Below are 17316 nucleotides of genomic sequence, written 5' to 3'. Positions count from 1 at the left end.
CCCATGTGCAGATGAAAAGAATGTGTATTCTGATTTTGTGGGGTGGAACACTCTGTAAACATCTGTTAAGTGCATTTGTTCAAGAGTTTGAGTTCTAGTATTTCGTTGCTTTTTTTGTCTAATTGATCTATGTATTTGTGAGAGTGGGGTATTGAGGAACCCCACTACTATCGTATTAGTGCTTATATGATTTTTTGTGTCCATTAGTATTTGCTTTATATAGTTAGGCACACTAGTGTTTGGTGCATAGATATTTATGATTGTCATCTCTTCCTCTTGGATTGTTCCCTTTACAAGGATGTATTGTCCTTCTTTGTCTCTCTTAATCAGCGTTGGTTGGAAATCCACTTCTGCAAAGAGGATAGCTATTCCTGGTTTTTTTCGGGTTCCTGTCACACGGAGTATTGTTTTCCACCCTTTAACTTTCAGTGTATGAGTTTCTTTTTGAATTAAGTGTCTTTCTTGTATGCAACATATTGTTGGACTTTGCTTCTTGACCCATTCTGCCAGTCTGTTTCTTTTGACTGAATTGAGACCATTAACATTGATGGTTATAACTCATATATATTGATTTATCATTGTCATGACTTTTTCTTTTTGCTGGATTCTCCCCCTTTGTGTTCAACTTCTTGTCGTGCCCAATGGATTCATTCTGCTGGGCTTGCTGACATTGTGATCCTCACTGTCTTTTCCTAGGATATTGTCTAAAATTTTTTCGAGTGCTGGCTTGGTACTCATGAAGTTCCTAAGGTGCTCTTTGTCATGAAAATATCTTATTTCTCCATCAATTTTGAAAGATAGTTTTGCAGGGTACATCAATCTGGGTTGGAGGCTGTTTTCCTTTAAGACTTGAAATACATCACTCCAAGTTCTTCTTGCCTTGAGGGTCTGCGTTGAGAAGTCTGCTGTGATTCTGATGGGCTTTCCTTTGTATGTTATTTGTTTCTTTTCTCTTACTGCTTGTAGGATTTTGTTCTTCTGTTGGGTTTCTGGAATCTTAACAATTATATGCCTATGTGTAGATTTTTTTTGATCACAGCTCACAGCGACTTGGAGTCCTATATGCCTCACTTATCTGTATGTCAAGTTCTTTTCCCCTGCTTGGGAAGTCTTCTGGCATTACTTCTGTGAACAGTTTTTTTGTCATCTGCATTCTCTCCTGTTTCTTCATTGACTCTGACTAGTCTTATGTTACTTTGCATCGTCTAACAGCTGCTGGATTGATTTCTCATAGTCCCTTACAATTTTAAAGAAATTTTTCTTTTCTTCCTAGTCATTAATTGCAACCTTATCTTCTATATCTGAAATTCTGTCTTCACACTGGCTCATTCTGCTGTGTAAACTTTCAATGGAATTTTAAATCTACTGGAAATCTGTTTGCATGTGTTTTATGGATTCCATTTGTTTCCCATGTTGGGATTCCATCATGTTCCTCAGCTCCTCTATTTTTTTATCTGTGTCCTCTCTAGATTTATTAATCATGTCTTGCACTATGGGCACAATCTCTGCTGTTATCTGAGAAATTTTTTCTGATTTATTTTTTTCTAGATCCTCTTTTGTTGCCAGTTCAGGGAGTCCAGGTGGTTGAGTATCAGATTGTTCCATCTCGTTTCCCTTTGTGGTTGCTGTATGTGATCTTGAAGTCTGGTTTTGAGGCTTGTTTACGTCGTTTCATTTAAAGGGGTCAGGTAGGGTGCTGCTGGTGGCCACAGGGCTCACCTACTCTGAGCTGGGAGTGGTGCTATGGAGATCTGGAAGCCTCCTCCTCTGTACTGGGAGCCATATTCTTATTTTTAAATTGTGTATAATAATGATTTCTTTCTCAAAGTGTCTACTGTATGAGATGAGATCATGTATATTAATTGCTTGTTTAACACATAACTTGGAACACAGTAAACACTCAGTAACACTAGCTATTAAAATAAAAGATGTAAGAGTCCAGTGGTGGTGAAACTATGGCACACATGCTGCACCAGGCTATTTATATCACTGAAAGCTCTGAAAGGTTCACCATTACTGGTAGGTAGTGGCTAAAAAACAGTAAGTCAGTTTAGGTATTGCTTAAATTTTATTTTAAAATTGTACTTAAGCTTCCAAATAGGTTCACTTTGGAACACTTAGTAAAAATGGAAAATGAGATCCCAGGGCAGGTCATAATAGAATCATAGAGGCCAGATTTACCCTCCTACCGAAAACAACTAGAATATGAGACAAAATACATGAAACAATGATTATCAGATATTTCACAACACACAGCAGAAAACAATGATTCATGAGTAAAGGGACACTAGTAAGAGAAATGTATAACTATCTACTTACTGTCTGGAGGCAGTTTGCAGGCTGCAGAACAGGAGGAATCCAGACAGCCCCCAGTCTCACTGGTCTCACTGGGTTGAGGAGATAGAGAACAAAGTTCAGGGGAGCCAAGGAAGATAGAATTCTGGTACAGAAGAAAGAGGAAGAAGGGAAAGAGAGAAAGAGAGAGACGGGAAGAGGAGGAGACAGAGACAGAGAAAGAGAAAAACAGAGGGGGGCAGAGACTAAACTAGCCCTACCAATAGTGGCAAACCTATGGCACGCATGCCACAGTGGGCTGTTGGTATCACTGAAAGCTCGAAAAGGTTTGCCATCACTGCCCTAGACTGTCAAACAATGCTTAAGTTCCCTTGAAAGATGAGAACTCAACAGCATGCCAGAACAAAGTAAAGGAATACAACACAAAAACCAGTATCCAACAAGTTAAAATGTCTGCCACCCAATTAAAAATTCTGAGGCATGTAAAGAAGTATGGAATATGCCCCATACTCTGAAAAGTCCATCAATAGAAATAGACCCAAACATGAAAGAGACGATAGAAGCTGTAGAGGATTTTAAAGTTATTATAAGTAGGCTTCATATGTTTAAATAGAACTTTTACAGGCAAAAGTGTCACCTCACTTTTTGGTGAGGAAATTTATAGGCAGGGTCTGTAACCAAGTGACATAGTTAATTAGTGGCAGAGCCTAGAGTAAACCCAATTTTCCTGACTCTGCTACAGTACTCTTTCCACTGTGCTGTACAGAAACAGCATTATCCAACAGACACTTAAGCTACCTGGCTGCTATATGCATAGGCCTGCGTGTGTAGAATGTAGAATGGGTAGGAGTAGAAGTAGGAGTCTATTATAATAATCTCATTGAGAGATGGATGATTGCTTGGACCTCAGTGGTAGTAGAGAAGGTGGATACTAGATACATTTAAAAGAATTCGTAGGATTCCTGATGGATTAGATTTACTGCTTGAAAAGAATACAGGATGACTTCATGTTTTTGACTTGAACCACTAGCAAAAATTCAAGCCTTTGCATATTAATAAGCCATTTACTATAAGGGGAGAAATCAGGATGAACTGTCTTAGGAAGGGCAGCGAGGAATTTGGTTCTGAACATGGAAAATTTGAGATGCCATCAAACATGTAAGTACATATGCAGGTAGTATATACAGTAGAGCTGTCTTAAAATTGAAGGGAGAGACAGGGGTCAGAGATATGGAAAGATCATTAAGATAGCAGACAAATGATAGGAATTTGGAACCTCTAGGCTTTAAGAGTCTTTAGATAAGAATTTGGGATTCAACTTGGTACCAGTTCCTCAGGCTAAGAAGTTTCTTGTCAATCTGACAGAATGTCCATTCTATTATTATAATTTTTCTCACACCATTTGCCTTGCCATGATTACCCACTGTCTTTTCCACTGCTTCTGCAGTGTCAATGTTGCATAGTTACTGTGAGTGATACACAAGCTCTATAACTACCTGAAAGGTCTTAGATAAATGTTAGCTCTATGTTATCTTAGAGAATCCTGTTTCTTAAAAGTTGTTTCACTTGTACAAGAATGTTCATAGTGCCTTTCTTCATAATAGCCCCCAAATAGATAGAACCCAAATGTCATCAAAAACTGAAGGGATAACTGTGGCATATTCATCCAATGCAATGTTATTAATAAAAATAAAAGAGCTACTGATATACATAAGTGTGCATGAATCTCACAAGCGTGATGGTGCCTGAAAAAAGTCAGACACAAAATAATATATGTTGTATGATTCCAGTTAAATGAAAAACTAAAAGACAAATCAAATCTATAGAGACAGAAAGTAGATCAATATTTGGGGCCTATGACTGTGGTAGAGATAGAACTGGAAAGGACACAAGAAACTATTTTTGGGTTATGAAAATTAGTATTAATTGTGTAGCTGTTGTAGGGGTATATAAATTTGTCAAATACACACATCAAAAATATACACTTAAAATCGGTCTATTTTATTATACATCAGTAATAAGAAAATAATGCTTAAAGAGTCAACTCTTGCAGGTGATTGGAGGCTAAATATGTTCCCTTCAAAATACTGTGTCTCAGCTCGGTGTGGTGGTACACACCTGTATTTACAGTACTGAAGAGGCTGAGGCAGGAAGATTACAGAAAGTTCAAGGCTAGCCTGGTCTACATAGTGAATTCAAGGCCAGTTTGAACTACACAGCAAGATCCTATCTAAAAACAAAAAATTGCCTCCCATTTTACTCTATAATACTAAGCAGTGCTATACTTTTTATCTTGAGCTACCTCAAAGGGAGCCATGTGGGATTTTTTAAAAATACCTAATTAAAAACAAACCAGGATCATATTTTCCTTCACTTTGTTTTGGTAGGCTAATTGTCTTATGGCTAGTTTCCTTAGGATTTTAATGGGGTTTTTTTCTCCCAGTTAGGTTCCAATTGTACTTTTCTGAGTGACACTATGGTTTGATTTTAGCTTTGAGGTTTCTATTAGTACTCAATTTCTTTGAAGTTTGTCTTTGGTTATGCTGCTCTTTGAGTCTCACCAAAGGCTCTCCTTTAAAAACTGTGTTCCAGAGTATTGCTTCCAAGAACAATAAATACATTGCAGGTTTTCTCCTTATGTCATGAGAATCTACTTTGCTAAGAGACCAGAAATTTGGAGGCTATAGTCTGTCTATTTCACTTATTTTTCATGGAAGTGGTTCCTTCAAATCTCTTTAAGCCAGGTCACTTTTTTCTGTTGGCTTTCAAAGTCATATTACCACCAATAGTGAACAGAAAGAGAAGAATAGAGTGTGTGTGTAAATCTGCAGTTCTGGAGTCAAATGCAAATATTATTCTCCATTAAACTTGAAAACTGTGGTGGTAGTTCTTGCTGAGTGAAATTGCCTACAACCAATTTTAGTTTATGTATTAATAACTCCAGTTTTGATGAATTCTTTAATAATACAGTAATAGAATAATGAGCTGTTTATTCTAGCATTATATAAAGTACAATATTTTAAAACTTATAAAATGCATAGTTTAACTTATAGGTTAACTTATAATTTCTTTTGGCCTGGTGCTGACATAGTTACCATTGCTTGCTAAATGTGAATCAGGTTCTTACTCCTAGTAACATAACTAAGTAACTGAAACTCTCAATCCTCCTTTAACAAGTCCTGGTTAGCGTCTGAAAACCTTCTACTGACACTTAGTAAGATCAAAAGTACCAGTATCAATATTTGCAGAAAAGGTGTCAACATTGGGCCGGGAATTTAGCTCAGCAGTACAGTACCTGCCTGGCAAGCGCAAGGTCCTGAGTTCAATCCACAGTACCAAAAAAAAAAAAAAGGTATCAACATCTTACAAGGAAATCTTACAGAAAATATTAGAGCCCCACTTGCCTTGAAGAAATACTACCTGCCTAAATATTTTGGTCTTGTGGAGGTTGAAACTGGGTAGTGAAATATAACACCAACAATCTGAACCAAAAGTAATATAGGAAACAGACTTTAAAGGTGACATTTTAAGATTATTTTAAACAATTTGTTTTGTTTTGTTTTGTTTTTGGAACCAGGAATCGAACTCTGGTCCTTGTGCTTGCAGAGCTTGCAAGGCAGGTGGCGGAACCACTGAACTAAATCGCCAGCCCTATTTTAAACAATTTGATTAGCTTGTTTTCCTTTTTTATGTATGTACAAGAGTTACATGTGATAAAACCCATCACTAAAGAATTTTAAGGAAATACTATCAAATAACAATAAAATAAAAATTATAAGTGGTAAGGAGCATTATGTCATGGCTTTATTGGTACATAAAATACCAGTATTTCCTAGTCTTTGGCAACTTAATGAAATTCCAAAGCAAATAACTGGAAACAACCTAAATATTCAACAACAGAAGAAAAATAAGCAAATAAAATTACAACAATTGTAAGTCACATTTTCCAATCTTTCTAACAGCTTTGATGAGCTATAATACCTATAAATATTAATAAAACTCGGGTCCTTGTCCTTGCAAGGCAGGTGGCAGAACCACTGAGTTAAATCCCCAGCTAAAGATGTTATTTTAAAGGAATATATTCTTTAATAAAATATATGTACATTTAAAATATTTTATAAACATGAAATGTGTTTGAAAATGAAAATGCTTGAAAGATTTTTTAGTATATGTGCATATACTCCTGTTTATTCTTTTTTTGGTTTTTTTTGTTTGTTTTTCCTGTACCAGGGATCAAACTCAGGACCTTGCACTTGCAAGGCAGGCGCACCACCACTGAGCTAAATCCCTGGCCAACTCCTATTTATTCTTGATCCTTTATTCATGAGAATTTGCTGATTATATATTCATGACACATACAGTGCTAGGTACTGAGTTTTAACAAAACAGACATGATTCCTGCCTTCATGAAGCCTACAGCCAGTGGGAGAATGCCAATAAAATAGATGAAGAAGCAAATAGTCATACAATTACAACTTGTAAAGATTCTTTTGAAGGAAAACGGTCAGTACTATGATGTAGAGTACTGGAGAGGTAGTGCAAACTCATTTTAATATAACGGTCAGGGAAGCTCTCCATAGGGGCTCTTTATAAAGGCTCTACATATTGGCTATTAGAGATATGATTTTCCAAAATTTTCTCCCATTCTGCAGATTGTCCTTCACATTTCTGATAGTGTCCTTTGAAGTGTGAACTTTAAAATTTTTTTTTTTGGTACCAGGGATCGAACTCAGGACCTTATTGCTTGTGAGGCAGGTGTGGTATCACTGAGCTAAATCTCTCCCCAAACTTTAAAATTTTTATGAAGCTCAATTTATCTCTTTTCAAAAACTTCTGGCTTTTGGTGTCATATAGTATAAAAATCAATTGTCAAATCCAATGTTACAAAGATTTAAGCCTATGATTTCTTCTTTTAAACCAAAAATTATTTATTAATGCTAAATATTTTATTGGTATATATTTGGAATACACTATAAATATATTTGTTTTGGGAACTGGTATAATCTTGATCATTTTCAGTCTCCTACCTTCTCCCCCCTCCCCTTCCCCTTCCTTCTTCTAATGTTCCCCTTCCCCATCTCCAAAAAGTCTGCCTCCTTGTTTCCAACCCTCTCTCCTTCATTTACTCTTTAATTTATTTATATTTTGGCTTTCTCATGGTTTTAGCTCTTACATTAAGTTTTGATCCATTTTGAGAAATTGGAAATGAGGAAAATGTTCAACTTCATTCTTCCACATGTGACTATATGTTATGGTACCATGTGGTGAAAAGACTACTTTTTTCCCCATTTTACCTTTGATCTTTACATTTTTCTTTGGCACAACTGTTGAAAATCAACTGGCCATGGATAAATGGATTTATTTCTGGGCTCTCAATTCTATTCCATTGATCTTTATGTCTATTCTTATGCTAGTACACTATGTACTCATCAATCAGCTGTATTAGTTACTTTACAATCACTGTAACACAACACTCAAAACCCACAACTTAAAGAAGAAGTTGAATTTAGCTTATTGTTTCAGGGGATTCAGTGCGTGGTTGTCAGGCTCCCAGCAGGAACATCATGGAGGAGCAAACTGCTTAGTTCATGTTGGCCAAGAAGCACAGCAGGGGAGTAAGTAGCTCAAGAGAGGAAGGGGCAAGAGACCAAGTACAGTACCCAAGGTCACACCTTGATGATCCACCCAGACACACCCAGAATTGCACTCCACTAATCCTCTCAAGTGGCTCCCAAGACAATCAAGTTGACACAATCAAGCTTAACCATCACATCAACCTTCCCCATCTCTCTCCTTCTCTCCCTAGCCTGTGGTAATCACAATTCTACTCTCAACTTTTATGAGATCAACTTTTTATATTCCACACATGATGAGATCATGTGGTACTTATTTTTATGTGCCTGGCTTATTTCATTTAATATAGTTACCTCCAGTTCTATAAACATTTTCACAAATGATAGGATTTCATTCTTTTCATGGCTGAATAGTATTCCACTATGCATGTGGACCACATTTCCTTTATCTATTCATCTGCTGTAGGCACTGAGATTGAACAGTGCAGATGTCTTAACATGCTGATTTAATTTCCTTTGGATATATATCCATAGTGGGATTGCTAGATCATATGATAGTTCTATTTTTAATTGTTTGAGGAAGATCCATACTGTTTTCTGTAATATCTATGCTAATTTACATGTCCAGTAACACTGTGCAAAGGATTCCTTTTCTCTACATCATTTCTGACATTTATTATCTTTAATATTTTTGATATTAGCCATTTTACTGGGGGTATGGTGATATCTCATTATGGCTTTCACTTGCATTTCCCTGATGATGAGTGATATTTAGTGTTTTCTCCTCTAATTGTTGCCATCTATGTCTTCTTTTGAGAAATGTCTATTTAGATTGCCTATTTTAAATGAGGGCATTTAGAGGCTTTTTGTTATTGAGTGTTGAGATTCCTCATATACTCTGGATATCAAGCCCTTGTCAGATGTATACATTGCAAGCATCTTTTCTGTAGTGCAGTTGTCTCTGCACTCTATTGTCTCCTTTCTGTGTAGAAGATTTTTAGTTTGATATAATCCCATTTGTCTATTTTTGATTTTGTTTCCTGTGCTTTGGAGGGCTTATCCAAAAAATCCTTGCCCATTTCAATGTCCTGAAGCATTTTTTCTATGTTTTCTTCTAGTAGTTTCATAGTTTCCAATTTTATGTTTAAACCTTTAATACATTTTGATCTTTGTAACTGATAAGAGACAGGAGTCTAGCTTTATTATTCTGCATGTGGATATTCAATTTTCCCAGCACTGTTTATTGAGAAGACTATTCTTTCTCTAATGCATGATCTTAGCACCTTTGTCAAAAATAATTTGGCTAAGGGCCAGGGATTTAGCTCAGTGGTTCTGCCGCCTGCCTTGCAAGCACAAGGAACCGAGTTTGATCCCCAGTACCAAAATAAATAAATACATAAATAAATAAGTGGAATGAAACAGTGTGAAGAGACAACCCAAAATGTAGGAAAAAATTTTCACCTGCTATTCCTCAGACAAAGGTCTACTATCTTGAATCTATAAAGAACTTAAAAAAATCAGACCTCCCAAATTTAAAGACCCAATTCAAAAATGGGCATCTGAAATGAACAGGCATTTCTCAGACAAAGAAGTAGAAATAGCAAATAAACATATGAAAAAATGCTCAACATCATTGGTCATTCAAGAGATGCAAATGAAAACAACACTGAGATTCCACCTCACCCCAGAAAGAATGGCTGCTATCATGAAATCAGCCAATAACAAAAGTTGGCAGGGTGGTGGGGAAAGAGGAACACTGCTCCACTGCTGGTGGGAGTGTTGACTGGTGCAACCACGGTGGAAATCAGTATGGAGATACCTCAAAGAACTAGGATTGGAAGTCCCATTTGACCCAGCTATTCCCCTGCTGGGGATCTTCCCCAAAGAATTAAAAGAATCATACCACAGTGATATATGTGCACCCATGTTCATAGCAGCACAGTTTGTAATAGCTAAAACTTGGGAGCAGCCCAGTTGCCCATCAATTGGAGACCAGAAAAAGAAAATGTGGATTTTTTATAAAATGGAGTACTACTCAGGCATAAAAAATGAGAAATTAGAGACATTTGTAGCTAAATGGATGTACATTGAGGCGATACTCTTAAGTGAAATAAATAGGATACACATGTGTAAATACCAAATAGTTTCTCTAGTGTGAGAAACTGAAAGCGTAAATAAGGACTAAAAGGTATAATAGATAATGTGAAATAGGAAGAAAAAGGGCAAAAGGGAAGGGGAAGTGGGAGGGGTGGGGAAAGGAAAGAAGGGAATGGAATATGAGAAAATGAAAAAAATGGAAACAAAGTCTTTGTAAATAGGGAAGGGTGGAGGGGTTGAAGGGAGGGCAGGAGAATGGGGAAAAAATAAGAACCAAGAGAGATTATGTAAAGGTGCAAATTTCTTTTTTCTTTTTTTTGCAAATTTCTAATGACGAATGTCATTATATTTTATACCTAAAATGTACCAATAAAATTAATTTAAAAAAATAAGTTGGCTGAAGATGCATACGTTTATTTCTAGGTTCTTTATTCTGTCCCATTGGTTCATGTATCTGTTTTCATGTCAACATCATGATGTTTTGATTATTATAGCTTTGTAGTATACTTTGAAGTCGGGTGGTATAATGTTTCCTGCTTTGTTATTTTAGCTCAAAATGGCTTTGGCTATTACAATTGTTTTGTAGTTCCATATAAATTTTAGAATTGTTTTTTCTAGTTCTGTGAAATGCCACTGGTATTCTGATAGAGATTACACTGAATCTGTAAATTGCTTTGGGTAGTATGGGCATTTTAACAATATTGACTTTTCCAATACATGAACACAATAAGTCTTTCCACTTTATTGCATCACCCTAAATTTCTTTCATGAGTGTTTTACGATATTCATTGTAGAGATCTTTCACCTCTTTGCCCAAATTCATTCCCAGGTATATTCTTTTTCTGTACCTATCATAAATGGAATTGCTTTCTTCATTTTTCTTTCAGATAATTTGTTATTGGCATGTAGCAATGCTGATTTCTGAATGTTGACTTTTGTATCCTATAACTTTGCTGAATTTTTTTATTGGTTCTACTAGATTTTTGTGGAATTGTGGATATTTTCTATATGAGTGCATGTCATCTGAAAACTGTGACAATTTGACTTCTTGTTTTCCAATGTGTAAGTGCCTTCTCTCTCTTGCCTAATTACTCTGGTTATGCCTTTCAGTATGATGTTGAATAGAAGTGAAAGTGAGCATCCTTGCCTTTTTCTAGATCGTAGAAACAGATTTGTTTTTCTTCATTCCCTTTAACTGAACTGTTGGCTTATTATAAAAGGCCTTTATTATGTTGAGGTACATTCCTGGTATGTTTAATTTGTTCAGATTTTTATAAAGGGATGTTGAATTTTATTGAACACCACTTCTGCATCAATTGAGATGACCACACGTTTTTTGTACTTCATTCTGTTGATACAGTGTATCATATTTATTAACTTGTGCACATTGAACCATCCTTGCATCTCTGGGTTGAGCTTCACTTGATTATGGTGAATAACATTTTTAATGTGTTGCTGCATTTGGTTTGGCAGTATTTTGTTGGAGATTTGTGCATCTGTGTTCATCAAGGATATTATAGCCTTTAGTTTTCTCTTTTTGTTGCATTTAGTACCTTGTATTTTGCTTTGCAGAATGTTTTGAAATTAGTATAGAAAGTATGAAATCTCCAACTTTGTTCTTTTTCAGATTGTTTTGACTACTTTAGAGTCCTTGAGTTTTCATATGAATTTCAAGATCCGTTTTCAATTTTTGCAACCATTGTAAATATTATAATAAGACAACCCAATTTAAGAATGGAGGGCTGGGCTGGGGATTTAGCTCAGTGGTTCTGCCGCCTGCCTTGCAAGTGGAAAGTCCCAAGTTCCATCCCCAGTACCAAAACAAACAAACAAGAATGGAGGGGGCTGCGGATTTAGCTCAGTGGTTCTGCTGCCGGCCTGTCAAGTGCAAGGTCTGGAGTTCAATCCCGGGTACCAAAAAAACAAAAACAAAAACAAAAAAACAATGGAGGGCTGGGGATTTAGCTCAGTGGTGCCATCGTCTGTCTCACAAACGCAAGATCCCGAGTTTGATTCCCAGTACTAAAAAGCAAAAAAGAATGGACAGTGGCTCTAGACATTTCTCCAAAGAAAATATACAAATGGGCCATATGCTCAACATGCCCAACATCATTAGCAACTAGGCAAATGCAAATAGGAACTACACTGAGGTACCATTTTATACCAATGGGATAACCATAATTAAAAAGTTGGATAATAACATGTATTGGTAAGAACGTAGAGAAATCAGAACCTTTATACACTGCTTGTTGGAAGATGAAATGGTACAGCTACTTTGAAAAGCAGTCTAGAAATTCCTTAAAAATATAAAACAGAACTGTCACATGATCCAACAAATCTACTCCTAGATATATACCCCCCAAAACTGGAAAATACACTTTGAGTGGTTTACACTGCCTTAATCCTGGTAGTCTGGATGGGATAAAAGAGGCAGAAAGACACGGTGAAGGCCCCTCATTGCCTTTGCTAACCTTGTGAGCACCATGTTCTTTCTCCTCTGCGATGCTCATTTGCCATCCTGTCTTGGACCCAGCCAACTATGGACTGAAACCTCTACAAACTGTAAGCTAAATAAACCATTTCCCTTTTAACTTTGGGTGTCAGGTATTTGTCTCAGCAACAAGAGAAAAGTAACACACAGGTCCATACAAATACTTATACACAAGGAGTTATAGAAGCATTATTTGTAAGTTAAAAATGTAAATAACCCAATGTTCATCATCTTATGAATGAAGATAGGTTGTATCTTTAAGATGAAATATTTAGTCATAAAAATGAATGAATTACTTATATATGCTGCACCATGGATAGCCTTCAAAAACATAATGCTAAGTAAAATGAGCCAGTCCCAAAAGACTGCACATCATAATATGATTCCATTTATATGAAATGTCTAGAATAGATATATTTATACAGTCCAAAAGTAGATTAATGGTTTCTTAGGGGTAGTGGGAGGGACTAAAGAATAAAAGCTAAACAGCACAGGATTTGGGTTTCACAGATCTTTCTAAGAAAGCAATTTCTAAGCTGAAACTTGGGGACAAGATTAATATCTAAATGTTTGCTTTTAATATTTGTTAAAGATGTCAAAATAAGCAGTTTCATATACTGAAAAGACAAAAAGCCTTAAAACTCCAAAGAAAAAAATGATCTCAACAAATAGAATAACTTCCACCACCTTCTACATGGTATGTAGGGTCCAAAACATGAAATATGGGGTCATTCTAAAGTTAATGAAATGAACTAGAAGAATGTACTGCAGTCTCCCTGTGCAACCAAAATTCTACCATTTTCCAGCTGCAGTCTGGGGCCACTTGATGGTAGTTTTCTGCTCCATTTTAACTACTGATGGGGATGATTCTATGTCCCTTTGACAGGCTAGAAATTCCTTGGCAAAAGCAGCAATTTCAAGAATTAGTTAGTCAATGCTGTGGGGGTTTTTTGGGGGTTTTTTTGGGGGGGGGGTTGTTTTGTTTTGTTTTGTTTGCCAGTGTAATGGGAAAGACTATCCAATTTTGTTGGGGGTTTTTTGGTACTGGGGATTGAACTTGGGATCTTGCGCTTGCAAGGCAGGCGCCGGAACCACTGAACTAAATCCCCGGCCCAAGACTATTCAATATTGAAGGTACAAAGTTCCACCTTTTACTTTTCTGGAGTTCCCTTCATTGCCTTAACGTTTCTTCTCCACACATAATATTTCCAGCCCACTCTTGTTTACAATAATGGCTAAGCAGAGAACCAGGTCCAAAAGAGTTAAATGTAATTTTTCATGGAAGCTTTATTATATGCATTTATGGCTTCTTAATGCCCAATATTTATTCCTTACTTTTGGTACTAGAACTCCGATTTTTGTTTAGAAGGCAATGTGCCTAGAATTTTTATGCTTCCTCAGACTCTACTGCAAGGTATGGTTAGGCGTTGTAGTGTGAACAATACGGGATTTTGGGAATCTCTGCTTTAGTGATATAGGCGCCACTCATGTCAACTTCTTTTTACATCTTCTTCCCTAGAACTTGGTAATGAGGCTGGAGACAGAGCTATCATCTTTGCACTATGAGATAACCATGATGAGTGCTCTATGTGAAGAATGATGACGGAGAAACTTAGAAGGAAGCTTAGCACTGACACTACTGTAGGGCTGCTGCCCATGTCTGTATAGCCCATTTGCAGATTCCCATTAGGTGACAAAGCTAATGCTTATTTGACTGAGATTAAATTTCTATGATACATACCTATATGCCATGAGCATAAACTTTATATCTTTGGAAACACCCCCAATTTTTAAGGTTTTAATACAGAAAGTCCAACTCTTATGTTAATAAAAAATTCACAGCACTCCAAACCTTGTAATCCACTAAGCAGGAGTGAATAAAAGCCATTAAGCGGAAGCAGCACAGAGGGTGGTTTCAGACAGGGAGTCTCTTAAGGCCCCTTACCTTCACTAAACTCATTCCCCAAGCCATCCATCCCAGAAAGTATATATTCCAGGTAAAACAGTGCTTGCTATGTAAATACATTTCCAGACATATTCTTTGGTGCCTCCTTAATAATATTCCCATGCCTAAATTCTTCCTACATGGAAATTTTCCTGGAGCATAATCTCCTGGGCAACTCCACCCACTTCTAAAGTTATGGTTCAGGGTCCATTACTGCACATACCGTGCAACTTTCAAGCAGACACATAAAATGATGTAGCTCAAGGAATGTTAACAGCTTTTTCCACCTTTGCCCCAGCTGATTTCTGCTCTACCTCAAAATCTGTATTTTATTACCACTTTTTACACACAATGCTTCAACCTCTAAAACAAAGTCCTTACAAAATTCATCATCCTCTGGGGTAGACACAGCCGTGACTGAAAATAATATGAGCATTTATCCAGTAAGTGTAGTTTAGATAAAGTAACATACAGTGATCATAGGCCAATTTGGAGGAAGTAAAGGTCAGAATGCTGCTAAATTCCTATAGGCACTCTTGTCTATGTGAGAATAAATTCTATTTTGCATTTAAACTTAAATGTAGATTGCTTTTTTTACCCCCTAGTACGGGATTGAACCCAGGGCCTTCACACTGAGCTAAGTCCTCAGCCTTTTTGTATCTTTCATTTTGATAGGGTCTGGCTATATCACTAAGTTGCCCAGGCTGGCCTTGAACTTGTGATCCTTTTGCTTCAGCTTCCCAAAGGGCTAGGATAACAGGCATGGGCCACTATGTTGGTCTAGATTGGTTTTACTATCACAATGAAATAATGGCCTTTCAAGTAACAAAACCACATACACAAAAAGTAAATTATCTAATAAATTTATTTATCCTATTACTAAAATCTGTAGGCTTGCAAATAAAAATCCGTGTGTCAATTAAAATTATATATTATTTTCATTTCAGAACAGAATTACTCCATAACATTTTCTGGTCTTTCTAGTGTTTCCCAATGAAACTTTCTAAAAATAATAAAATTCACCTAAGAAAGATTACTGAGTCGTTTCAAATAAATGATTATTCTGTAATTGTCAAATTCTTCCACGTTAACTTACACCTATTTCAGAGAGTTTTTCTTTTCTTTTCTTTTCTTTTTTTACAATTTAGGGAGAGAAAATCCCCCACTCTTTTCTTTAGGTAGGCAAGGTCAATCAGCAAGGAGACAGCTTCGGATTTCAGAAAGGATCTTTAGTATTACCAAGGCAAAGGTCAAAGAAACATGAAATACATATTGTCCCTGCGTCCTTTATTGAAGGCAATTCAAATTTTGGTGTGTACTGTCGTCAGCACCCAGTGTTAACCTTTCATACAAGCATACCAGAAAGCATTACAACTATCTCGGTCACCATCCTTTCCTAATAAGCCATACAAATTCGGGCAGAAGTAATCATTTGGCCAAGTCCGGCGGCAGGGAGCCTCAACCCGCTCCAATGGGGTATGTGGGAATCTGGCAGCAAATGCAGCAAGGGAGAGGAGGGGCCCGCGGGGCCGGCACCGCTGCGCTCACCTGGTCAGCGCGCAAAGCTCCACAGTGCTCCTGAGCGCTTTGTTTCTCTAGGGCCACGGTGTTTAAAATCAACACCCGGAGACAAATTGAACCCATTCTTTTAGTTTGGCATTCAGGGGCTCGGTGCCACACGAGTTCTTCGCCGGTCACTTCCACGTCCGCGTCTGTCACTCGGCGTGCACCTCTCTCGGTGTACGAAGCAGGGGACAGATCGCTGCCCACCCACGGAGGAGCGCTCCGAGCCGGGGAGTGCTCGTTTCCCCAGCCCACACAAGGCGGCGCTGGGAAAAGTTGGACCGACCGGCACCTCCAGAAGCTAACAGAGCAGCCCTTCGCTCCCGGTGGCCGCACGAGCGACGCGCTGCGAGTCGCGGTCAACTCGGCGCGAGCGCCTGGGCCACTTGCGGGAAGTTTGGGGCGGGAGAGACCGGCTCTCGGCGCCTCCCCGCCTACCTGCTAATGTAGCCGTCACCGTCGCCATCGCACGTCTGGAACAGGCGCCTCACCCTCTCCTCCTCGCCGGTGCTGGACGTGTCGCTGCTGCCGCTCGCGCTGGCGCTCCCCGCCGCCGCCATCATGAGGCGCACCCGCCGCCGGCCGCGCCGAGCATGCCCAGTGGGCGCCTGCGGCCGGTAAGGCGCGCGCTCGGCAGCAGGCACCTCGGCGTGGAGGGAAGAGCGGCTTGGGGTCAGGCGGCCGAGGTGGCACTACAGGCCCCGGAGGAGGTGGAGTTCGCTGGGGCCTCCGCGAAGGGTGTGGGAGTGAGGTGTCCCGACAGACGCGGCCCGACCCTCCGGGACGCTTCATCGGAGCGCGGGTGTTCTGGCAGAACTGCACACACTCCGGGATTACTTTTTCAGGAAAAAGATAAACACTCCTGTTTGCAAGCTCAAAGCGGCGTGAGCCCACTCGCCAGGAACGCGCTGGGTCCCTTACCCATTGCCCCCAGGCACTTTCTGACTCTTGTCAGTGAATCCGGACCTCTCAGCCTCAAGTTGGCTTTTACTCTCTACTGGGCAAAATCTGCCCTCCCATGTGGCTTTGTCGCTCGCGGTTGGGTCCAAGGCTGTAAACGGTAGTCCTCCTGTCAGGCGGCACTAGAATTTTTCTCAGGAGAGCGAACATAATAGATGGCCTCATTTGTTCCACCTTAGACCGGGAAGGTGCCTCTTTCATTACCAACTCTATGACTTACGAGATAGATAAATAGTTCTTCCTGGGGTTATTTTCAGGGTAAAAGGAAACTGTACATAATACAAGACAATGCCTGACACCTACCAAATGCTAGATCAAAGTTAGGTTTCATTATCCCCACTTTACAGGTAGAAAAACTGAGGTACTGAGATTTGCTTAAGGTTCCAGGCCTA

General features: G+C 38.6%; 1 protein-coding gene across 3 annotated transcripts in view; it reads right to left on the bottom strand.

Annotated features, from left to right (window-relative positions):
* Positions 1-16527, bottom strand: part of Mcc (MCC regulator of Wnt signaling pathway) — a 425319-nt gene extending 408792 nt beyond the window's left edge. For all 3 annotated transcript variants that reach the window (XM_087194482.1, XM_087194483.1, XM_021238432.2), the window contains exon 1: positions 16403-16527. In XM_087194482.1, the coding sequence (XP_087050608.1) occupies positions 16403-16527 (125 nt within the window). The remainder of the gene's footprint in view (positions 1-16402) is intronic.
* Between the last annotated feature and the right edge of the window lie 789 nt (positions 16528-17316).

Source organism: Heterocephalus glaber, unplaced genomic scaffold (genome assembly GCF_053883595.1).
Source record: "Heterocephalus glaber isolate CG9 unplaced genomic scaffold, H.glaber_assembly_v1.0 deba00001606, whole genome shotgun sequence".
NCBI lineage: Eukaryota > Metazoa > Chordata > Mammalia > Rodentia > Bathyergidae > Heterocephalus > Heterocephalus glaber.
Note: the sequence above shows the minus strand (reverse complement) of the source record. Positions and strands in the feature narration are given on the sequence as shown.